Source organism: Chamaea fasciata, unplaced genomic scaffold, assembly GCF_029207755.1.
Source record: "Chamaea fasciata isolate MVZ Bird 193981 ecotype frontalis unplaced genomic scaffold, bChaFas1.0.hap1 SCAF_1, whole genome shotgun sequence".
In the NCBI taxonomy this organism is placed as follows: Eukaryota; Metazoa; Chordata; class Aves; order Passeriformes; family Sylviidae; genus Chamaea; species Chamaea fasciata.
This window is the reverse complement of record NW_027094086.1, coordinates 120,143,250-120,167,530: the sequence shown is the minus strand read 5'-3', so window position 1 is coordinate 120,167,530 and position 24,281 is coordinate 120,143,250. Positions and strand designations below refer to the sequence as shown.

General features: G+C 40.2%; 2 protein-coding genes across 4 annotated transcripts in view; one reads left to right on the top strand and one right to left on the bottom strand.

Moving 5' to 3' along the window:
• Positions 1 to 16,798, top strand: NFE2L3 (NFE2 like bZIP transcription factor 3). 2 transcript variants are annotated; one of them, XM_066195466.1, is made up of 5 exons: positions 1 to 203; positions 12,160 to 12,264; positions 13,146 to 13,229; positions 14,400 to 14,474; positions 15,590 to 16,798. In XM_066195466.1, the coding sequence occupies exons 1-5, from the start codon at positions 195 to 197 to the stop codon at positions 16,796 to 16,798; spliced, it is 1,482 nt and encodes a 493-aa protein (XP_066051563.1). In that variant the 5' UTR covers positions 1 to 194. The 2 variants fall into 2 exon arrangements, with proteins under 2 accessions (XP_066051563.1, XP_066051571.1); XM_066195474.1 differs by lacking the exon at positions 14,400 to 14,474.
• The window catches only part of HNRNPA2B1 (heterogeneous nuclear ribonucleoprotein A2/B1), a 24,884-nt gene continuing 12,729 nt past the window's right edge, over positions 12,127 to 24,281 (bottom strand). Inside the window, exons 12-13 of one of the 2 annotated variants that reach the window (XR_010722918.1) lie at positions 12,888 to 23,661; positions 12,127 to 12,231 (exon numbers count right to left, since the gene is read on the bottom strand). The gene's annotated coding sequence lies outside the window, so the exon portion shown is untranslated. Of the gene's footprint in view, positions 12,232 to 12,887; positions 23,662 to 24,281 lie in introns of those variants that run through there. The other variant, XM_066195500.1, reaches the window with a different exon arrangement.

The following is a 24,281-nucleotide window of genomic DNA, read 5'->3' as shown; positions in this document are numbered from 1 at the left end:
CCGGGGTTGCGGTCCGCTTCCCCCCGAGCACACGCACCCCCGAGGGCCTGCGCCGGGCAGCCATGGGGCACCGAGCCCCGAAGCCGGCGGGCCCGCTCCCCCGGCCCCGCCCGCCCCGCCCGGGTGGAGCCGGCCCCCGCCCCGCCGCGGAAGGAGGATGAGGCGGCGGCGGCCCCGGCGGCGGCGGCTGCCCCATGGCGGAGGTAAGGGAGGCGCATCGGCCGAGCGAGGAGGGCGCGCACCCGGGCGGGAGGTGTGGGGTGTCCGTGGGGGGCGAGCGGTGGGGACGCGAAGGAGGACGGTTTTCTGAGCCAGGCACCGTCCCACAAAGAAAAAAACAAAAAAGAAGAAAAATGGCCAGGAGGGGGACAGACCTCCGGCAGCGTGCGGGGCTGGCCCGTGCCCTGCCCGTGTCCCGGGCTGCGGGAGGCAAAGCAGCGAGCGGCGGGGCCGGGTTGCCGAGCAGCCTCTGCTGACGAGCGACCCGCGGAGCCTCCCTGCCCCGGAGCGGGGTCGGCGCCGCAGAGCTGCCCCGGCCCGGCCCCAGCGCCCCTGTCAGCTGCCGGGCAGGGCTGTAAGGGCAGGACGGACAGTTCTGCTTGGCGTTTCCTCTGGCGTCGCCTCTGTTTTCTTCATGTGGGCACACGGGCTTCTCAAGAACATCACGCGGCTGCAGAAATGCAGCTTCTCCAGAGTGTTTCACATGATGCACCCCTCCCCTGGGCGCAGGACAGGTGCGCGTCGTACTGCGGTAACTACACTTGTCAGGAACATTTCTTACATGTAAGAGGGTCTTACTGTGCCAGGGCAAACCTCCGGGCTCCTTTTATCTGCCCTCCATTATCAGCGCGGCAGTTTCAAAAGTCCCCGTGAAGCAATAAGCGCCCAGCAGCGATGAGCAGTTTCCCTCTTTATTCGCGCCTCATGCAGTCCGTGCTGCGCTTCTGTCCCCTTGCTCCCACTCGGTCTCCCATCCTGCACGGAGCTGAAGAGTTGTGCACAGCGGTAGCTCCGAGATTAGCCAAGCCACTCCGCTGCGGGGCCGGCTTTTCCCGGTTACATTGCTATTGGGAATAGAGTTTCATTGTTTCGTGCCTAGTTTATGATCTGGGACTTTTGTGGTGCACTTTGTGGATACAAAAGGTACAGGAATGCCAAGACGGTGGGCTTGGGACTCTGATGTTCACTACGTTTTGAAATACCGAGTTGAACAACCAATATTTTTCAAGTTGGTTTTGAACAATTGTGAGTAGCTGGTTCTTATTGTGAATTAATAGACCAGCATCAACTGGTAATTTTTTAATTTGTCTTGCATGGTAGATTTTATTTTTTTTTCTAAATTTTTCTTTAAATTTTTTTTCTTTTCCTCTATTTCCCCATGTGTTAACTTGGTTATTTTTGTAAAGTAGTTGCAAAACTAGTAGTTTCAACACCCTGACTGTAAGGGATGACTTTTCTGTGGAGAGAAGATGATTCATTTATTTGCTGAGTGTAGAACTGGGCCTATCTCTTTAGCACGATGCAGTTAAGTGAAATAATGATTGGAGCAAGATAAGGCACTGTTCAGTTCTTGAAATAAAGTGTCAGGGGACATCTATCTAGAAACCCCCATGTCTCTTCCACTGGATGTCTTTTGAAGCACACGACAGGTCCAAAACATGAAACACAGATCAAAAAGTACATCTTTGTTTTTAAGGTGACCTTTGATTGCTTTGACTGGAATCTACTTATGCTGTCAAAATGTTACTGTAATAGTACAATGGCTTCCAGAGTGATTCAGCTGATTGATAACCTTCAATTTGCCTTTTGTAAAAATAGATTTATTTTTAGCTTTCTCTTATCCACACTAGATCAGGATGAGAAGTTTGTATAAACAGATGGAAGTATTTGTTTTTTTCTGCTTGGTACTGTGTGGCATCATGAAAAGTTTGCAGCTGGATTTAGCTATCTCTGGATTGATTTTATTCATTGGATTCCAGTCCCTGCTGAGAACATTGCTGGCGACACAATGCAAGCTATTGGTCCTCGTCCTTTGAGATCTGGTACTTAAAACTACTCTTGAAGACAACTGCAGATGAAAATTAATTCAGTGGCCAAAGCATGGTGTTGGAGCATGCTAAACTGCAGGGGTTTGCCTGTTTATCTGTCCTGTGCTAAGATGAGGTGCAGTGTTAGAACAGCCTGAGCACTTTGGTTTTGACGAGGAGTAAAGTGTATAGGTGAGTTCCTACACTCAGCTTGCTGCCCAGCACTCTGGGATCGGCCCTAACCTTCATATTGACTGTATTCCCAGCAAGCTATTTAATTCTCTTTGTTTCTGTAATCAAACATAGGCTTGCTGATGAAATGTAAACCCCACAATATTTTATCACCTGAGTAATAAAAATAGCAAAATATATTTCATCTGAAATATACCCTTTATTGGAGAAAATAATCATACTATCTCAGTGTCCTGCTACTCATTTTCTTTGATGGATATGTGTAACAGGACCAGGGATAAAACTGTTTGTACGGTTGCAGAGACTACGTTAAAAAAAGGTTTTTGTTTTGAGTTCGGCACTGTCCATACTGCCCCGTCCTGCATCCGCTACAGCAGCTCAGAGCAGGTGTTGGTAGGTGTGCCCTGTGGCTTAGGGTATCGCTTCAGTCCCTCTGCACTGTTCCGGTCTGGGTCAGCTACAGAATCAAAGCTTGTAGGTTTCGTTCTCAGAGGTGTTTGAGATTGAGACTCTGCTCCGTGAGAGTCATGAGTTTAGAGGAAAAAAAAATAAAAAAGCAATAAACATTTGTTTTGGATAACTGGAAAAGCATACATCAGTTCATGCAAGGAAATGGATTACTTTCTGTAGTAATGAAAAGTGGTGATTCAGGCCCTACCTCTTTGCAGAACACCTGAGACCAAGAGTTCAGGCTTCAGTGGGCATGTTTGCTACGGAAACAGATAAAAAGCCTAAGAGTGAGCCAGGTATTTTCTTTGGGTTGATTATTTCTCATGCTACTTTGTTTTGTTTTGTTTTGTTTTTGTTTCCTAGATCTAACAGTGTTTGTTCTACGCCTAGTCTTTCTCTTCACAGTTTGCTGGAAAAAGAGATTGCAGTCCTGATTGGTTTTGTTTGCATTTCTTTTTTAAAGAAAGGGAACGCCACTTGCTCCTTAATATTCAGCACCTGTTTGAGCGCTGACATCCCCTTTTGAAAACAGGAAGACTAACATTTTTTGTCCTACTCAGACCTACTCACACAAGTAAGTCACACTGAGTAGGCCATGTGTTAGTAGGCCACATTGAATTACTCACACAGGTAAAGTTGGGCACATCTGCTTATTTTTCCCCAATGTGCTTGTAAAGTATTGCTGGATTGCTGAAGGAAATAGCTTATTTTAAGGAAAACTAAAACTGAAATGTAGAGGCACCATGTGGCTGTGTGCATTTTGAAGTGTTAAGCTCAGAAAGAGCCAAAAAAAAGGGAAGCAGAGGGAAAGAACATGTAGCTGATGCTGGGTACAGATCTTACATTGGTGGGGAAAAGAGAGAAGCCCTTCTACAGGCACATAACTTGTGTTACATTCAAGTGCCTCAACAACACTTCTGAAAGCTCTCACACTAAGCCCTAAGTCCATATGAAAAATAAATGAGACATATTTTCCCCAAAGCACCTTAAAAATTCTGTGTGGGGAAATGGGAGGTCTTAGTACTGCAAGATGTGGCATCACTCCTATGAGTATGGTAATAGTGTTCCCAAATAAAGAAAGTCTCAAGAGGCTTGTCACACAGCAGTGTTTCAGCTGAAGGTCTTGCAAGGGTTCAGAACTGCTCTACTCAATTCAACGGTTTTCTTTTTCCTTTCTTTTTTTGTTATCAATATTTCTATGCGTGCAAGTATATGTTTATGTACGTATGTAGACATTTGAAGAAAGGGAGTTTAAAGACTCAGTGGTTTCTTTATCTTTTACAGAACATAGATGGGAAAATATTTAGATTAGCACGAATGGACTGTGTAGCTCTTCAGATTTTTCTCTGTGTTAGTCTTGCGGTAAAAATGTTCGTTCCAAATCACGTGTACCCCGGCACTGATGCTGCCCATGCCAGCAGAAGAGGCAGTGCCTGAATGAGAGCAGGAGTTTGCTGTGCTGTGTCACTGCACTCCATGTGAAACATCTCCAGCTCAGGGTGGGACAGAGAAGGAAGGTTCTGCTCCCACACAAGTCAAGTAGGTTTGTTGTATCTGAATCTATTGCATCCTTTCAGCAGATCTTTGAGGCCCTTCCCAGGAGCTGAATTCCTGCACTCGATTAAACAACACCTACTCTAATTAATAATTAACAGCATAACACTGCTGTTGTTTATGAATTACAAAATTTAAGGAAGAAGATGCACAGTGGATAATTTGTATTGTTTGTACTGTTGTCTCTGTATTAACTTTTAGAAAGGGCAGTTTGAGTCAGGTTATGTAAGTCCTCATTCAAGCACAATTCTTTGAACACTGTCAGAGACAGAGTTTTATGGTATTAAAGCACTGCAGTGGGGCTTTGAACACCACTTGAAATATTTATATAGAGTGAGAATAATTTGAGTTATGGGGTTTTTTTTTCTTAGTGAGTGTCAAAGTTTGGTAAAGTGAAAATTAAGTAGGAACCAGGTAGGCTTTTCTCTGAAGGTTTTTCTCCAAAGACTTTTCTCTAGTCCATTTGAGAGCTTCCCACTGAAGCTTTGTGCTTAACTTACAGAACATATTTCAAATTATTCTTTTCTTTTGAATTCATTGAGCAGTGGGACACAGCAATATTGCTGTGGGAGGACATCTGGAAATAGATAAATGGGCTGGGTCCCTGCTTGTGAATGGCCCTTACCTGTCAGCCAGAACTCAGGTTAAGGAGGTGGGGGAAGGAAGGACTTCTGGTGTTTCAGAAAGAGGTGGCATAAGAGAAAAAGCTCAAACTTAGACTTTCAAGCGTTTGAAAAAGCCTAGTCAAAGGAGTGTTCAGGGAGGGTGTCAGAGGAAGTTGGAGTTGTGGTGTAGGGCTGACTTACATCAGCATTTTCCTGCTGTCTGGAGAATGGCCATGGTATTCCCAGTGCAGGGGGTGCATGAAAAGTGCATGTGAGAGTAGATGAGGGGAATATCAGGCATAAAGAAGGAAGAATTAGAGTGTGGTAAATGTGGAAAATAGAAGAGGAGTTACAGGTGAGGGTCAGAGGGAAGGTGAAGATACTCAAATCCTAGAGGAGCTGAAGTGTCAGACTGAGCTTTTAACTTTTAACAGTGCTGCCTATTCAGAGCTGTGAGTTGGCAGGCATTTGGTGTTGCAAAGAGGCTGGTAGCTTGGAAAAGCTGGGAGTTGGGTATTGGATACCTGAGAAAGTATGTTTGCGTGGGAGGGCTCAAAAGGAAGACATCTGGAACTCCATTTCGGACAAAGTTTTATCTGAAAGGGTGGTCCCTGGGTAATTTTGTCTTTATTCAGTACTAATTACATCATATCAATGAGGGTATACAACCACTCTATGGTAAAGGTAGAGCAGGAAGGGAGGGAGGTGTCTTACAGAGCCCTGATGTCAAGTAGTTCACTGACCACAAAAGAAAGCATCTTGAGGCACCCAAGGCATAGAAGGAGGGTTTGGTTTGTTTTTTTTTTTTACTGTGCTCCATCTGAAAGAGTGATTGAATAAATTTCATTACCCTCGTCACGTTTACTCTCAGGGATATTGCATACTTTACTGATACTGAAATTGGCTAGAAAACAAACTTTCAAACACAGTTTGAAGTATTAGAGAGCAGGCATTCTTTATTCTCAGTGTGCTGAATACACCCAGGGGATATCTCCTCTAATCGGGTGTATTGTGAAACTTTACAACGAAGTATTTATTCCATCAAGACCATACATATTCATTACAGTGTACTTCCTCGCTAACAAACTTTTCCTAGAACTAATTTGTATACATGTGCCTCTTACTGGAAGCCCTTTTGTGGTCCTAGAGGGTTGTCTGAAGGGCTCTCTGGTGGTCATACTGAGTGCTCCCAATGTGACGCATGACCCTGCCTTGAATTTGCCTTAGGGCATGCGCTGCTGCTTCTTGTTACATGGCCTTACCGCAAAAGCCACTATATTCCTCATTATCTGTTTATCCACCAGTTCCAGTTATATTTAGCATCCTGTGTGTCTACTTTTGCATTCTTTTATCTATTTTGCTAGTTAGTCTTTAAGCTCTATTTAGCAACTTTGAGGGGAACTGAAAATTTCTGTTCTTTATGTTGTCTGTCATTACAATGAAATCAATTTCTGGTGAAAAACATCTGCACAGGACCAAATGGCTGGAGTGTGCACCTGTTTGGTGTGTAAGTTAGAAGTGGTTTTAAAAGCTCATTTTGAAGAGGATATTGAGCTATTGTCAGCATGAAAACTGATGTTTTAATTGAAATAATGACAACACTATTGGTCTCTGTGTCCTCAACGTGTACCTGTCTCTGCCTCCATCTAGGGAGTAGGTTGGTGTTAATTTTGTGTTGGAGCAGAGTGCACACAGTGTGTTTTGTAATAGCTGACACAGCTGGCCCATGCTATCTAAAGCCCTGAAATGCATGTGGTTGAAAAGGTGCTATCATCTCACTGCAGCACATAGGAGGGCTCTCACAGGGAGTAGTTGCAGCCCAGATGGTATTATTAGGATTTAGAGTAAATAAATGTCATAAATGACAGGTGCCACATTTGGAGTCACATCTATGAACCATTTGATTAACTCAATTGCATTGCTTAGTTTATTGGCATGGTTTATTGTCATTTTTAAGCCTAGCCATATATGACATAGAAGTTTCTTTGATATTTGGTGTTTCCATTCGCCATTCCACCCTCCACACATCCTAAACCCTGGCTGCATTTCAAAAAATAAAGTCCTCTTCTGTTCTGGTGTTTTCAGGATATTTTAGGGCTGATTGTGAATATAGAGAAACGGCAAGAAGTATTTTTCTTTCTTTTTTTTCATATCTATTGAGTAGATATCAGTTTGTAAGATTATTATCAAATATTTAAAGTATGCAGGCACAGAGCAAGATCGCTAAAATTAGAGCTGAATGATATCAGATACACATCATTTAATTATTAATTGTACTTAATCCTACCAAGTAGTAAAGTGAAACTACTGGTTATGTTACTAGAAGCTGTTTTGTTTAACTTTTGCTGGTATTGTGCAAATTTAAAGGATCGTTCCAACATAAACTGTTCTATAATTCTATTCTGGAAATGCTGCTTATAATTATTCAAAATGTGGTAAAGAACACGAGGCCTGTGCCACATCTTTTCAGCTAGTAACAAGGAGAGGGCTAGTTCTACAGAGAAGTGCAGTTAGTATTGGAGAAAGGACAGAAGTTTGTAGAAAGCCATCTCAAAGGTTAATGACATCAATGAAGCAGTTTAAAACTTAACAATTGAAATAAAGAGAGCATATTGTAGAGTAATTAAAAGATAGCACATGAACATGTTCATAAGTAATCAGCACCAAAAAAAAATTCTTTTGCAAATAATTGTGGTCATGTACCTTTGTTCCAGCACTGCGGTATTTGTAGTGATAACTCCGAGTCTGACTGCAGTGAGACAGCTTTCCCGGGGCAGGTACCCCCGCCTCTCAGTGCTGTCTGGGCACACAGGCAAGCCACCCTGACTGCTCTGCTCTCTTCCAGCAAGACCTTTCTGTTACTCCAGAGCTAGTTCAAGTATTTCTGTGCACCTGTAGCCATGGGTTGTGTAGTTTTCGTCCTGTGTGCCAACTGCACATAGATCAATAGCTGAAAACAGATTGATTAGGCTTTCTGCTGCTCCTTCAGAGGGATCTTCTTCACCTATCCAATACACTGCGGCAGACCTTTTTGTATTTTGGTGTCATTACAGGTTCTGCTCCCTGTACATTCTTTTAAGGCCAGCAGATAAGACATGGGTGTAGGAAGCAAGGGGAGGAGATATGTGGAGGGACAGTTTGATGTACAGCACACCCAGTTCAGGCTGAGATCAATACTCTGATTTACTTAATTGGAAACTGTAGGCTCTATTTTTAACATAGAGTAAGAAACTCTGGAAACCTGCTGGAGCAGGCAGCATGCTTCCAATTAAGTGTAGGCCAGGCCACCCACAAAACCATACTTTCTCTCGCTTCCACAATGATTCTTGGCCCTCCTTAAGTAGCAGATTTGACATTAACTACTATTTTTCATATTCAAAAAACTGACAAACTGAAGCCTGTAGCTGACCTGTGGTAAGCTGTACCTTAGGGAAGGGGCAGGTGCACAGTTAAAGCCCTCCACATACAAGGCTGATGGATAATTTGGTAAATCATACTCAGTCTCAGACTGTGTTCTTTAATGCAACTGAAAAAAGTAAGTGGCAGAAGCAAGGTGAAAAATTCAGGTACTTGTGATTTTGGTTTTTTTATTAGTATTTTATGATGAGAATTTTAGTGTAGCTCTCTGGCTTTGTGCTTGCACAGAAGTCCTTCCAAATGCAAATCAAAGGTTGTCCTCAGGTAGGGTTGCAGTTTACCATTTGGAAACAGCCTACTGTTGGAGGCATGAACTTCCACACCCTCCAGTGGTAGAAATGGAGAGGCTGCTGCAGTAGGTGGGTTTGGTGGTATTATTAAGTCTTCTACAATCAGCAAAAATGAAGTCTTTTTCTCTGTACATAGAAAACCACATGCTGTCCCAATTTCTTGGGCTAAGTGGTATTACTGTCACTCAAGTACTGTTTCTTCTGTTACCCTTTCTGCAAAATAAGGATGGGAAGGACAGAAACACTGAATGTGGCAGCACAGTGCTGAGTAAATAGTATTTACACCTAATCCTTCTTGTCATTAGATTAATATCCAGACTCTGTAATAAAGCTTTTGTCATTAGATGTACATCCAGTCTGTAGAATTAAGGTCTCTTTAATGAAATGCCTTATTCAAAAACATAGTGTGGCTGTTTCTTGGAGAGACACCCCTCTTATTCTTCCCATAGCAGTAGTCCAGCAGTCAGTCCCAAGCAATACAACAGGCATGGAAGGAAGCCTTCTGTTGTTCAGCTGTGCTGTTCAGTCATTCTTCATCACTGAGGAGTACTAACAAGGTGGTGCAAAGTGTAATAAAGAGCATAAACCTGTGTCAGCATAATCCTGGGGATTTTTGTGAAAAGCCAAAATAGAGAACCAAAGGTGAAAAGGTTCTGGTTGATTGCTGTATAGAGGGTTTTGCTGAAACGATCCCATAGGTGAAAATTTGTGATGTGAAATATCTTACATGTGCTGTATCTATACCACCACTGTTGTGAAAACCTGGCTACAGGGCCAGGAGCCTTCAGCAAGTGCTCTGGTAGTGGTGAAAACAGGTTTTTTTTCAAAGGATGGAAAACTTATTGCAGTAATAATTGCTGTGAGCAGCCATGAGTATATTTTAATATCATCTGCCAGAGGAAGAAATGGTATTAGTAAGACTAATCTTCAGAGGCACACAGTGCAGCTTTATTAGGCTCACTCAGAAGAGATGACACATTCCCTTTGATAAAATACAGGGAATGGGCATGACTGCAAATGTGAGACCCTGCTCCCCTCCCTTCCCCACCGGCACTTCTGTTCCATTCACATTAGTAGGAGCTCTGTGCAAAGATCAGAAGGAGATTCTGACCTCCATTCTGTGCTTAAAGGCCAAGAGTCCTTTAGGCAAAATGGTTTATGATCCTGTAGTGCAGTTGGTGGCTCTCAGCGTGGAAACTGTGGGTACCATAACACCATCTATGGCTGACTAGAGAAAATAGATTTTTTTTTCCCTTAAAAGATACATAAAAATGAATGCTGACTCCAGATAAATTCCAAAATTTATAGTTGGAAATATTCTTCATTTCCTTAGCAGTCAACAGTTTTATATATTGATGAGAAAAGACCAGAAAATTCACTTGTCTCTGACATCTTGGGGAAGTTAATACAAGACAGTTTTTACAAATTTCTGTGAGCTTCAGGAGCATTTAGTTTTCCTTCAAAAAGGAGATGTCCCATCAGGTCCATCAGAATTTTAGTTGTCTTAACAGTGGTTTGGAAAAGGACCATCTCTATTATAGACTTTATCAGACCAGCATCATCTGCAGTCAGATTTCCACCGTAAAAAAGTTGAACTGTGGGGATTTTGAATGATCTGTAGGATACACTATGGGCGCTTCCCAAAGCTATCCCAAGCTTTTCTTTTCCCTGGAAGGAGAATAGGTTTGTACCCCTGGAAAATTTAAAAGGAAGAATCAAGTTGTGACTCATAAACCTTCTGTACACCAACCCAGTGCTTGCAGTTGGTTTTTTGAGACATCACATTTACAGATACCACATTTCTAACTATTTCCTGCATTTGTCTCTTCTGCAGCCAGCAAAGGTATGAATTTGTTGTGTTATCCAATTGCTGCTTAAGGTCTTTAATAGCAGTTATCCTTGACTTCTTAATCACTTTTGATGATCATGCATTTAATTAATTAGAATATTAACAGGTCGTATTAATTCGACAAGTATTAGGTTGGTTCTCTGTTAAATTTAAGCCTAGACCTGATCTTGGAAGCACATGGGACTAACTTCATGCCTGTGATCTGCTCCATTGGACTCATTTAAGTGTTTGCAAATAGCTACTTACCATGTTATCAGTGTCTTGTATAGTAAATGCCCTCTCCTGTTTAACTGCATAGAAAAAACTGCTGGTTAGGAGGTCTGTTTTGTTCTTATTGTTGTTTTATATGTGTATATGTCTGTTTTTAGGCAAGTAAAATTGTTTTTTCATATTTGGCAATAAAAAAAATCATCTGGTCATTTCCAGATGCAGCTGACAAAGAAGACCTAATGTATTGGAATATAATTTCTAATGAGTAGAAACTGTGTTAGGCATCATTGAAGGAAACTGTTCACCCTTACATCAGAGTGATGGATGAGTGCCCTGTTGTTCTGTTTGTTTTTACAAATGGCTGTTTATAAAGCTAAAATTCTCTTCCAATCTTGAATGTGCAGGAAAATTAAAAGCCAACAAACAAAATTAGTTTAAAATAAAATTAGCTTTCTTATTTTAAAATTAAATTTAAACAGAATGCACAAATTTGAAAATAATATTCTTTTGTTCTAAGGTTATATATAATTTTACTCTAGAGTCCTGTTTTTAAACTTTTTATATTTACTTTTTAATATGTTTTGTATGAAGGAACAATTTTAAAACTTTTATGTTTTGATGACTATTACAACTGCAGGTTTCATGTAGTTTATGCTTTCATAAAAACCTGTACAGTAAATTGTTTGCTGAGATTTTTAGAACCAAACACAATCTCATTATGTTTGCTGCTGTTGAAAACTTGTCTTCTCTGCTCCTGCAATATGATTTTGCTGGGAATACCTGGAACTAATGCAGTGTGTCCACTTGGTTTCCTGGCTGCCATTCCACTTAGTTTCACATTTTAATAACACAGACTTGCCCTGTAAAAGCTGAAATATCAAAATATTTTTAAATACAAATACACACTTTTTAAAAATAGGAATTAGCACTGATTCCTTCTTACTGTAGCAATACTCCAGCCATTAACAATGAAGGAGTCTGATGATGCGAATATAGGTAAAATAAAACTTGAAAATTTCTTCTGAGGCCCTTAAATTTGAACAATCTCATCGCTGGATATTGAAAAACTCCATCATTTGGATAAATGAAAATGAGTAATGTCTACTTGGAAGTGATGGGAAACAAGAATTTCTATTACAATACATGTATGCAAGGGATTTTGCTAACTGGCCTATTTAAAGATTCCATCATTGAGTATCTATCTGGGTTGGATATGCTTTGTGAAATGACTTCCAAAAGACACTGATACCCTAAACATTTCATGAAATCACATCATAGTTCTTTGTCTGGTTTAGAAGAATCTGTTTCCAGTGTTCATTTCTACTGCAGATGGGTTCAGTGTCTGGGCACCAAAACAGGAGGTGGTGGCTGCCCCCTGAACTGACACTGGTCTTACTCTGCCCCCAAAGTCGACACACTCAGTTCATCCACATGACCTGTTCAGTGCATTTTTTTTTTTCTTTTTTTTTGGAATGCTATCGCTGGAGAAAAAAAACTTCAGTGCATTTTAAAGATTAATTTTGACAGCAGGCTGTGTAATAGAACTGTTTTATTTGTGTCTTCAGGATGTTGACCTGAAAGCATGTCAGGCAGCTTTGGATGACTGCTGTCCACCTCGAGGAGAGGATCAGCTGGAACTGCAAGAAGAAGAGGAAAAAGACATAAATCAAGTAAGTGACGAAAAAAAGGGAAGAAGGGAAAACTGGAGAGGAAGTGAGGGAAGATACAGAAGTTATCACTAAGATAAATAGTAGTGAAAGGTGAAAAGGAACAATTGAAAGGAAAGTGAAAGAAATAATTTGTTTGCCCTTTTTATTTGAAGTGTTCCTTGCCAGGGCAGGAAAGGAATGCTCACTTCAGACAATGCTTTGTAAATAACGCCCTTTTACACCTTTTTGAAAATTGCCTCCTTCCCTCAATCCCCCGCTATTTTTGGAGTAGTTGAAATACTCATAAGTTTACAGGAAACACTTGCAACTAATCGTTTTTTAATTTGGGTTTGTTTTCTCTGTTCTAAAGATGTTGTGCTTGTGGGAAAGGATGTTTTTGCCTACAAACACTAGAGACGTGGGTTCTAAATTATACTGCTCTCACCGTTTATGTAAAGCTAAATGCTCAGATGTAGAATTGCATTTGGGACACTGGACTCTTCAGTTTTTTTCTCTCCAAGAGCTACAATGAAAAGGGTCCTCAATTTTCTTGAGACCTTGTGAGAGCTGAGAACATCTGATCCAGGTGTCTTGCCAGCCTCTCTGTTTGCCACTCCCCTGAGAGCTTGGTTTCGAAAAAATACCTGATTTTTCTGCAGTGGTGGGGAGGTACAGCTGTGGAGGAAAGCCCAGTTCTGCTGTTGCAGGCAGAGTAGGGATGCTCAGGCCATAGAGCTGTTATGCTCATTCCAGCAACATGTCATCTCCCATCGGGATGAAGACTTGATGATGGGGTCAGTAGCAGTATTGTACTCTGCTCTGTTTCCTCTTAGACTTCAATTTTTACTTCCTTTTATGTAAAATAACTGTGCTTTACACTGTTTCTCTTTCTTTTGTCACAGAGCAACAGCAACCATGTAGATTCCCTTCTCTTCTTCGAGGGCTATTTACAGCTTCTGTCATCGCAGGTGGAAAACATGCTAGAGGTAAATGAGAAAATACAGGTATTGCCAGTAAAATGGAACAGTCAGCAATTACTCTGTTTTACCAAATAACCACAGCCTTCCCCACCCACTCTGGGAATATATTAGCAAATCAATGTAGTAAAACTTACCTAAAACTGCTAAAGATGCTACTATCCACCTTTTACAGCAGCTCTCATTGGCTCTACTTGAAAAATTTTTCCCAGCAATTTGTCTGGTGTAAGAGTTGTGTCTTTACTGTGATCTGGAGTTCGAAGTTGGATGGAGCCACTGGGCAACTCAATTAGTTCAACTAATAATTGCCTTTCCTAAACCTAATACCAGTTTGTATTTATGCAGCAGCTCTTGGTGTATTTCTCTAGAGCAACAGTGATTTATTACACAATAGGAGCTATTGGGCATTTGTGGTGAAAGATTACATTCATCATAAATTTTGGGTCAAGTACTTGCAGGGCTACTACTCTCAAGAACAACAGATCATCTTCAGTGCAAATCAGGTTGGTCAGCATTAGCAGTAAACCCATTTAGTGCTTTGGTTTTTTGGTTTCTTTTTTGGTTTTTTTTTTTTGATCTTGTGGCCCTCTGATACTATGTTTTACTTTCTGAGTGCCCATCTTCACAAGAAGTGGTTGTTATCTCAGTTTAGTTTCCCTCTTCTCCCACAGCTCATAGCTGCAACCATTGACCATGAAGTTACTTCCTGCATTCCTTTTTTTGCAATACTTCAAGGCCATCTTACATACACTTCCCATCATAGGATCCTCTTCTGGGGTCTTAGCATTTTCCATAAAACTTCTTGCTTATCTGGTGTTGGGAATCTCTAGCTTGGATAGTACCTTCTAGCACATAAATTAGCCTCCTCTTCTGTTCAGCGCTGGAAATGGATTGCACGCTAATGACATGTAGGAGTTCATCAGTTTAGTTTTCTCCGTTCTCAAATTTGAAAGGAATTTGGCTGTAGCCTTTATGCAGCTATTACAATACACAATAAGGTATTGCATGTTTTATTTAACATTATTAATGCACTGCCATCTTGTGACAGTCTGTCTGTTGAATATGGATTGACTGTTTCAGCCAAGTATCAAGTCTTTACAGTGAGTGGGATTTTTTGATAGCTACTTACTAAGAATTGTTCTTTTTAAGGGATTAATTGAAAGCATCTTTATCTTACAGACTGCAGGTGGTCTAGTACAAGGTAACTCCCTAGGAGAAATAAGGCAAGAACTTCTTCTGTTACCTGAGCTCCCAGTAAGCATAATAGAGAACTTAAGATATTCTGGTCCTTACAGTACATCATTCCTTCCCTGTGGAAAGTGCTTTTTACATAGTCTGTTCACTTAATGGCCATCAGGAAGCCCTTTCCTGAAACACTATAAGGACACTCAACTATGGAGGAATCCTGTACAGTTCCTACTTGATATATTTACATTCTCAAGTACTTTGTATCCATCTATTTTATGACTACTCTGCTTCTCAGCAAGCACCCAACATAATCTTGGACAGTGGCTTTGTGCTTCTAAGACCCAGCAACTGTAATAACTCAGGTCCACAAAAGGTGGGCCTTAGTGCTACTACAGCATTACCAGTCCAGTTTACTGTTTGAATATCAGGGCCCAGGCATCATATATCAACTCTGGTTTTGTAAAAAAACCCTGAGTAGTAATTTAAAGTCAAGACATCCACAAAAGATGTGACTTTGTAGGGGGGTGTTACCTCCGAATTGATCAGTAAAACAGTTCAGCTGAGGTTTGGATGCAGTAGACCTCAGTTAAATGGAACTAAACCAAATGTGGCATCTCACAGCCCTGAAAACTTCATAAACTGTGAAGCACAGTTTATAAACAGCACGGTCTTATTGTTCTGTCTTCTACTCCTCTTTTCTTCACCGCTGTCCTTACTGGTTAACTTCTGCAGGTGAGCTATTTATCTTCTTTAGTTTGTTTTCTAACAGTTCAGCACCTTGAACCGGCTCACCCTTGAATCGTCAATACCACTACCAGGGAAGGGTCATGGCCTCCTAGAAGGATCAGATCAGACATAACACATAGGCCATAGTTTGTACACTTGGCAATAGTCCCATTTTTATCTCTCAACCCTTATCAGTCCCACACTGTCCTTAGCAAATCCTTCTCCCATTCCTTCAGTCACTTCTGCACCCTTCCTGCCTCCTTTTGCCGTATGCCAATACGGAGATTATGCTTTGTACAGACGGGAAACTAGCTAGAAGAGGAGTTTAACATACAAAAATTTGGCTTTAATAGAATCAAGTAGTGGAATATTAAAAAACAAATTGATTGTGTAGGTGAGGGATGTAGAACATTCATTTTATGAAAGATCCTGTTTTTCCCCCTTTCATCTTTTAGGTGAACTTCCTGGAAGATACACAAGTTGCTACTTCTAGTAGAGGCCAAGACCCACCATCATCACACCACAATATAAATTTGACCCAGACACTTCAGAACAGTTTCAGTCCTCCTGATGCCACACTACTAAGAACAGAATACCCCACTCAATTAAATTCAAAACCAAGACACTTACAAAGACAAGAGTTTTTTCCTCAATCAAGCTCTGATACCATAAATCCAGAATTGCTATTTCATGGGTCAAATTTGACAGGGCTGTTTTCAGCTGCTGACCTTAGAAATCTAACAGCCCACAATGATAATTTTGATGAAATTAAGCTCATGTCTTTGGCTTTGGAGGAAGGCTTTGGTCCTATAGAAGTTTCTCAGATCTTTGAAGAGCCTTGCTCAGATACAGGACTATATTTGAATTCAAATCACAGCACCATCTCTTCAGTTTGCTGTGAAGATTTTGTTGGGTACAGCAGCGGTGTTAAATCTGCTCCTTCACATGGCTTAGGAGCTGTTGGTGGCCACTGCCAAGAAAACATTAGGCACAGCCATGTGGAATATCCAGGTGATGCAGAGTGTCCTACAGAAGCCACGCTTCAGCAGTTTCTTCATAATTACACTTACAATCAGCTGCCAAGTCAAGCAGCACCCACTCCAGAGCATCATCAACAGATGTGGATGAAGAAATCAAACGAAGTAAAGGACAAGTGCCATAATTCTACTGCTACTAACCGGAGCAGAGATGAATGTCGTGCAAAAGCTCTGAGAATACCATTTTCAGTCGATGAAATTGTGAGCATGTCTGTCGACTCTTTCAACACCATGCTAGCAAAGAACCAGCTGACAGAAACTCAGGTATCACTTCTACGTGACATCAGACGAAGAGGAAAAAACAAGGTAGCTGCCCAAAAATGCCGAAAACGCAAACTGAATGCAATTCTTAACTTGGAAGAAGATGTGTGTAATCTCCAAACACAAAAGGAGAGCCTTAAAAAGGAGCACTCCCAGTGTAGCAAATCAATCAACCTGATAAAGCAAAAATTAAATAGCTTGTACCATGACATTTTCAGTAGACTGAGGGATGACCAGGGCAGACCTGTTAACCCATGCCAATATGTCATTCATTGTAGTAGCAATGGTAGTGTTTTCATAATACCCAAGCATTTGGCCAAATCTGAACAGAAACAAGATAACAGAAAAGAGCAGAAACAAATGTAAGATGACTGGAGATCACCTAAATCACCTTTATTTTGCGTGAAAGGGTGGTAAGAGTATTTAAGTGAAGACTAAAGGTCAGCGCTAACAGCAGTTCAAAAAGAAACAACTACACTTGAGGAGAAACACTCTATGTTTAAGGGTCTGGCAAACCCAACCAACTGTGATCTGTTAGAAGGTCCCTAGGCTGGGGCTTCTGGACAATGTAATCTGTTCAGTTTTAGGTAGAATTAAAGGAGTTAGACCATCAGTGTAGTGTAGCTTTATAGATGTTAAAACTAGGAATTTAGTAAACATCAGTGAGGGATAAAAGTCAACTTTAGAGCAATGTTACACATGCAAGAAAATGTTTTAGTCTTGAATACTTGACTCTTTATACAGAGAATGATCTTATTCTCTAGCACTGGAAGAAAAATTAATAGTTCATCTTCAGCTTAAATCCACTGTGGATTTACATAGGCTCGAGAGATAACTGCGTGCATTTATTCAGAACAGCTCTGCTTTTCCTAGTTTTCCTCTGAGGAGAGCAGCCTGGGAGGCTACTGATTTTTTCCTCACTACTCTTACCATCGTAACTCCAAGCAAAGATAACCTGCCACTTAACTTTACAACTCATACACTCAATCTGCAAACAGATGCTGAAAAATAGTGTCTGATTCAATATTGTCTTACCTTCATCCTCTGCAACTGAGTAATTCTCAACTTTCTTCCACAAAAATGACCAATGGTGGAGTTCCTGTTCTGTTTCCTAGTGACTGTGATACTTAGTTGTCTACCTTCTCTTCTCCTCCCATTTTGACACCTTCCTCAAGAAGTACTTGAGTTTTTCTCTGTAGGTTTAACTGGTATTTTTTAAGTGTCTTTAATGCTCCAGATTTTTTAAAATGTACATTTTACCTACTCTTTAAATTAAATTGAACCAAATTACTATTTATCTATACTTGTAATTATGAGGTTACACTCTGATAGTGCCCCAAATGAAGAGTTTTTTGGTTTTGTGCTATTAAGAAGGAGTTTTATTAACTCATGTACTTAAAACATCCTATCCTTTACTGTTTTACAGCCTGAAAAAGGTTTGCAAAAGAGATGGCCTGAAAGGCCTGTAATGGATGATAAGGAAGGAATGTTCAGGTATATTATTATGAAAATTACTAATATTAATGTCCAGATAACAAATACTTCTTGTTCATTTTATAACTAAAACACATAAAACTGGTATTAAATAAAGTTCTCATTGGTCATGATGACAGTGGAGCAAATTTACATTCAGGTATGTTAAATCACTTGTACCAAACACGTAAGAGTCACACACACAAGCTTAAATGCCAAATAATAGCTACTGAAGAAACAAGCTGCCACTGGCGTGGAAGTTCCACTGGCTGCTTGCACTTATCTCTAACAAAACTGATACTATCATGTGGCATTTTCTAAAAAGGGAGCCCTAAGATTGTGCTAAGTGCACTGAATTATCAATAATGAAATCAGCCTATTTGAACAATTTTCTCAGCATTTTCTATTAAAAAGATTTTTTAAATAAATGTGTGCGTATCTCTATTGGTTTCACCACAGGCTCGAATTGGTAAGTGTAAATTCATAGCAGAAGTCTCACTACTGACTGAGGCCATGCAATTTCTTGCTGTTGGTTAAGCCATCAGTGTGAGACACATCTATCCCAACTGGTATTCACATGGGATTTGTCTACTGGCTAAATCACAAAATTCATCCAAAACATGCAATAGATATCAGATATGTACAGGGAGTTGTGAACTTTATTTCTAGTTGCTGGGGGAAAAAAGGAGGACATATTCAAGTCAGTATGATTGTAATTGATTAAATGACATAGGAAACATTTTAAAATCCATGCACTTACCCTTTGCAGGAGGAGGTCTTTAAACCTACTTCACTGCCCATGTGCTTGAACTCTGCTAGCTACTGCATTAAGCTCCTGACTGAGAAATCCAGAAAGCCAAGTATTTCTCCCTTAGGGCCTCATATAGGGAGGGGAAAAAATAGCCTGAACTTTCTGGTGCCCACTCCTTCACTAGCAGTGGCAGGTGAGTTCTCTGGAGTTTTATAGGGCCAGCTGCTAATGAAGGATTGCATGTACCCAACTGGGGAACAGCTACACAGTTGAATTTTGGCACATGCCAAAAATAAAGCATACTGTAACCCTTTCAGAACGCAATCCTAATGCAAAGCAGCTTACTCCAACTGATCCATTTAAGACATCAGCCCCAATCTCATTCTATTACCTGTAAATTTCCAGATTGTAAAGGATTATGAACTGCCCTCAGCTAATTCAACTGGCATTATTGCCCAGTAACTATTTCTTCAGTAAGCTGATGCATGAACGAACCTCAGTTCCTCAGAACGCAACAAGCAACTGTACACCCCTACAAAAACACAAAACTGAAATACTAAGTTTGGGTGGACTGCAACAATAGTGATGATACAATGAGTGTTGTGTCTGGATATGTATATTTCCAAACCATCAGCTACCCACAGAACAAAACCATAGGTAGAGTTCAGACCAATGTCCTGTTTTTAGTTGGAGTACACTCCTATTTCACCTAAAAGCTGTTGAAGCATCTTCCCTTTCTGCAACTAGCCTGTGTTTAAAAAAAAATACCAAACACATACACACACAAAAAACCCACACCAAACAAAAATCCCCAAATATTGCCTGGTCTTGGCTATCCTTTATATTTGCATGTCCTGAAATGATGGGTGGTTAGGCTAGACAGCCTGAAGCTTTTAATACTGTATTAGACTGTATTTGCAACCTCTGTACCAAAATAGGGACCACTGTAGAGTTGAGCTTTTCAGGTAAATAGGAGTGATCCAAGGAGTTGTTACTGAAAGGGTTGTAAAATGTGGGTTAACACCTGACTGAAGTCTCTCAGCTTTATTATTGATAAAGGTTTTCACAAAATCAAAATCCCAAGCGTTCAAATCAGTTTTACTGCAAGACACAATGTGATATCAAACCTACTCTGGAGCCAGATGTGACAACGCCATTACAACTGCATTCCACCTTACTACTACGCTGTTGACACACAAGTCTCTGAAGTTAGACTGAAAACACTTTTTAAATATAGCTAGGAAACCACTAAGCTGATTGCAAACGTAGCTGTTGACAACACAACCAAAAAACAAATACCAAAGTGGGAGTGATGACTAAAACGCTGTTCCATGGCAAAGCTTTTAAGTAGTCTTGAACACTTCAGTGGTGAACTGCATTTTTGTTACAAGAGTTTATGTGCAAGAGGTTAAGAAAGACCAGATTAAGGAAAAAAACTGCCTGATGGGGCCATCACCGTGCACACATACTCTACTCCCATTATTGATGGCAGCAGCATGTCCTATGGGGCATTAGCTGCTGGCTGCTCCAAGATTCACACCTGTTCTGGATAAACACTCATCAGCAACAAATGCAAGCTGAGTACTCCACCAAACTGCAACCCCCTTCCATGTTTTTTGACCTGTAAGGCTGGACAGTTCCACAGAGGCATCCTGCAAACACGTGCTCCCAGAACAAATACAGCATGCTGCTGGAACACTGCACAAGCTTAGAATGACCACTACAGTGCTACACTGAAGTGCAGCTTTAAATTCATGTTTTAGGTTTTATTAAATAGATTTGGCTTTTCACAATGCCAAATTTTACAAGCTAAGGATGTTCCTGCTCAAGAGCTTACAATCTAGTTTTAGACAGGGGAACCAGAAGAACAAACTTCAATAGGAAAGAAACGACCAAGCACTTCATGAGCATCAACTTGTCAATCTTTGTCCCAAAACACACACACACTTTAGTTCATCCTCTGGGAGTCAGAAGTACAGTTCTAACAAGAATCATGAGGACAGAGATGGCAGAGACCTATAAATGAGGCAACAGGACACTCAGCACCAGGGTGTAGTGCAAAACTGTTTATTAAGTAAACCAAATGTAACCAGGTGAAGTCTTACTAGTGTACCTCGAAGTACTGCAACCTGACACCTGCAGCACAGCTACTAAGAACCCCACGAAGTCCATCAGCCACCCATTTTCATACAAGAATGCCCCAAAATGAACCAAACAAGGAGGGAGGGAAGAGTGCTGGTAACAGCAGTTTTCTAGGACTTCCCCCCGTCACCCTTTTTTGTACAGTGAAGCAGCATGGGAGGTCACAGAAACTAATTTGTGACTACGAGGTGCCCAAACACTGTTGACCTTTTATGTTCATAGCACTCTGTCAGGCAAGTCACACAGGTTATTAATACACTGTTAATTTTACTGCTGATAAACAAACCACTTTTTGCTCCATTAACTGGAGTAACTCCTGACAAAATTTCTGTGCAACACAAACCAAAAGTAGCTGCAAAGCAAAAACATGACTGTTAAAAGGGACAGTACTTCTGGCAAAATGGATCATTATTACCCAGGCAAACCCTTTCATGTAACACTCCTATGCGTTTCTAAACACACCGAATGGTATGGCTGAATAAACATGGCTGAAGAGAAGCAAACATCTTCCTTAGGTGGAAAAAGTGGTAACAGCACTACTACAGGGTTTCATTTGCATCACACACTGCTTCAAAAACCAACTGAAACACTAAACCTACAGGGAACGTACAGCCCCAGTATGTTCTCAGGACATTATCCTCTACCAATGAGGTGAAGTTGCCAAAACAGACTCGGCTGACAACTGTTTGAAAATTCAGATCCATTTATGAGGCTTGGGTTTTCTTCCCCCAGAAGTGATATGATTTCATCACCAAGAGATCATGTACATTCACCATCAAACTAAAAGAATACAGTCTTTCCTACAAAGTTCAAGTCCTGTTCATTTTACAGTATTAACAGCAATTGTTCACATTTTCTTGAATGTTTTTAGCACCTGCAGCACAACAGAAGTGAGTATAACTCAACCTTCATTGTAAATAACACAAAGTCTCAGTGGCCAGAACATTAATACTGACTTCTTTTCAACATCACTTTATAAATACCACTCATAATCTATTTTTGTGTGTTCTTTGGCTCACATAGCAGTTAACAAGTTATGCTGTGTTTCTTTCTTCCCTCAAGTTTGCTGCAAGAAGTGTTTGCTGGGGGAAAGCTGGACCTAGTACTGACAACCTAATCCTCAGCTGTTAGTACCTGGAAACACTTACTTGGAAGACAAAGTCTGTAGTGACAAAACGGTACTTGATAGAAAGTAAGAATCCGTTGTCTGCAAATTGATGACCAGTAATTGACCACATAATGCTACTTTTATTTGAAGTTGCTAACTTCCAGTATCAGGTTGACTCAAAACTGTGACTTCTCTCACCACATTCATTGGTGAACACTGTTGACTGTCACGTGCTTTAACTTTTAAGACCATACCAAGATAAAAGTCATGGAAGTTCAACAGTAGGATATCAGGGAACTTATATACACCAAGTTTTCAAGACTTTAAATATCCAGTAACTTCATTTCTTGCAGTGCAGTCCCCCTATATGCTCCCTTCCCCCACTGCCAACAGATCAAAATGAGAACCTCATCACGGAAAACATACTCAATTCAAGTAAAGTTTAAACCTTGTTACTAAACTACTGAAACAGCATTTTAAACAGAAAAATGATTACTGCCCTTTGAAGTGGTTTTGTTAGTTTTTAATATGGTATATGAATGTGGACTTGGCAACTGTAAAGAAAAAACTTCCATCAACTACATCTAAGTTATAGGAAAGAAGGCAAATTGCTTATGATCTGGTCATTCTGTTGGAAAGAAGAAAGTAAAGCAGATTTGTGTCTTCATTTTCTGCTTCCGCTGCAGCTCACCGGTTACCTATGCAAGCATTTCAAAGTTCAACTTAAGAAACAGAAAAAAACTGTATGTGAATCCTTAAACAGTATTATAAAGGTTAAAGATTCTGCCAAAGCATATAAACTTCAAGTTTTGAATAAACCATACATGAAGATAAGTGGTTAAAACCGTGTAACCTCAAGATACCTTCCCTTAAAATACACTCCCAACTGAAGCTTTCCCAAGCTCACACTTGTGTAAGAAAAGTTTTAGTGGTTTGGTTTGGCGTTTTTTGTTATTGTTCTTCTGCCCCCAGATGCAGCTATGGGTAATAGTTTTGTACAGCAGAACTCTACATTCCGGTCAATCTGTCTGTCTTCACACTAAAAGCTTTTAAAAAGTGGAAAGGATAAAGCTCTAGTCCTATTGCAATCTGACAAACTGACTTAGGTCACAGTTTCATTAACAGGAAAGTATGAGGTAATATAAAACACAGCCAAAAAAATCTACTTCTAAGCACTTGTGTTGAACAGCAAAGACATGAGCACTTTAAATTTGCAGCACTGTTTCTCCCAAAAGAGAACAGATGCCTACGGTCAAAGACACAAGCTCCATGAACACATTTATCAAACTGATTCTGTTTTGAATTCACCTCAAAATGGAATGTTTCAAATCATGAAAGGGTCTAAACATAAACATTATTTAATGTTAGATACGCACTAAGTTTGTATTAAGCATTACACTAGAACTACTTTGGTATAAAAATACTTTATTTTAAAGCTATTAAAGTTATAAATAGATGTAGTTAAACTTTCTACTCACAGAATGTTTGCTATTTTAACATTAGTGATTTGTTTCTCCTAACGAATCTGAATTTTATTTGAAATGTTTACAAGACATTTTTACTGTAATTTAAAAAAAACCCATCATAACAGGGAGCTGTACTAATTGTGATGTTTTATCAGTATTCATTTAACCTCTAGATTTTTAATGAAGGCAGCAAAAACAACTATTTTCTGATGATACAGAATTTCTTATTTCTTGAAGCGTTTCTGTGGTTGACCACTTCTTCATTAGTTACCTGCAGCATGGCACCTTCCTGCCAAAGAAAAAAAAAGTGTATCTGAAGATGTTTATCACATATGTCTAAACCAAATTACCAATAGGGGAACTTCAGCCATTTTTTAAAAAAAAAGAATAAGCAGTTCACTGGTGTGTCTAACACAAAAGGAACAGGACTTTTGTTAGCTGAGTCCACGTTCTTCAATGCATAGCCTTTTAGAGGCTATCAACTTTGAAATTAAGGCATTTTTGGTTGCCTTTTTTTTTGATAGGTTTTGTTGATTTTAAAACCAAATCTAGTAGAGTATGCCACCCTTACTCGGAATAACTCATTCATTACTTGATAAATTTCCATCAATTTGAGGTGCAAACATTCAATGCAGTGAGAGTAAGGCTGACTAAATTTGGCACTAAGGTTTGTTAGCTGCAAGAACTATAAAAAATGGTAGAAACCTCAACATTCTAGCCGAATTTCAATTTACAGAAATACATCACACACTTATGAAATACCACCTGCAGTTTCATTTGAAGATTTCACTTTCCCTCCTAAAGAACTGCTTATGCAGTTGTTAAAAGAATGGACGACACATTCCTTCACAGAGGCAGATGTATTCTGTGGTGCAATTTTTTCCTTACACGTAAACAGGCTACAGTTAC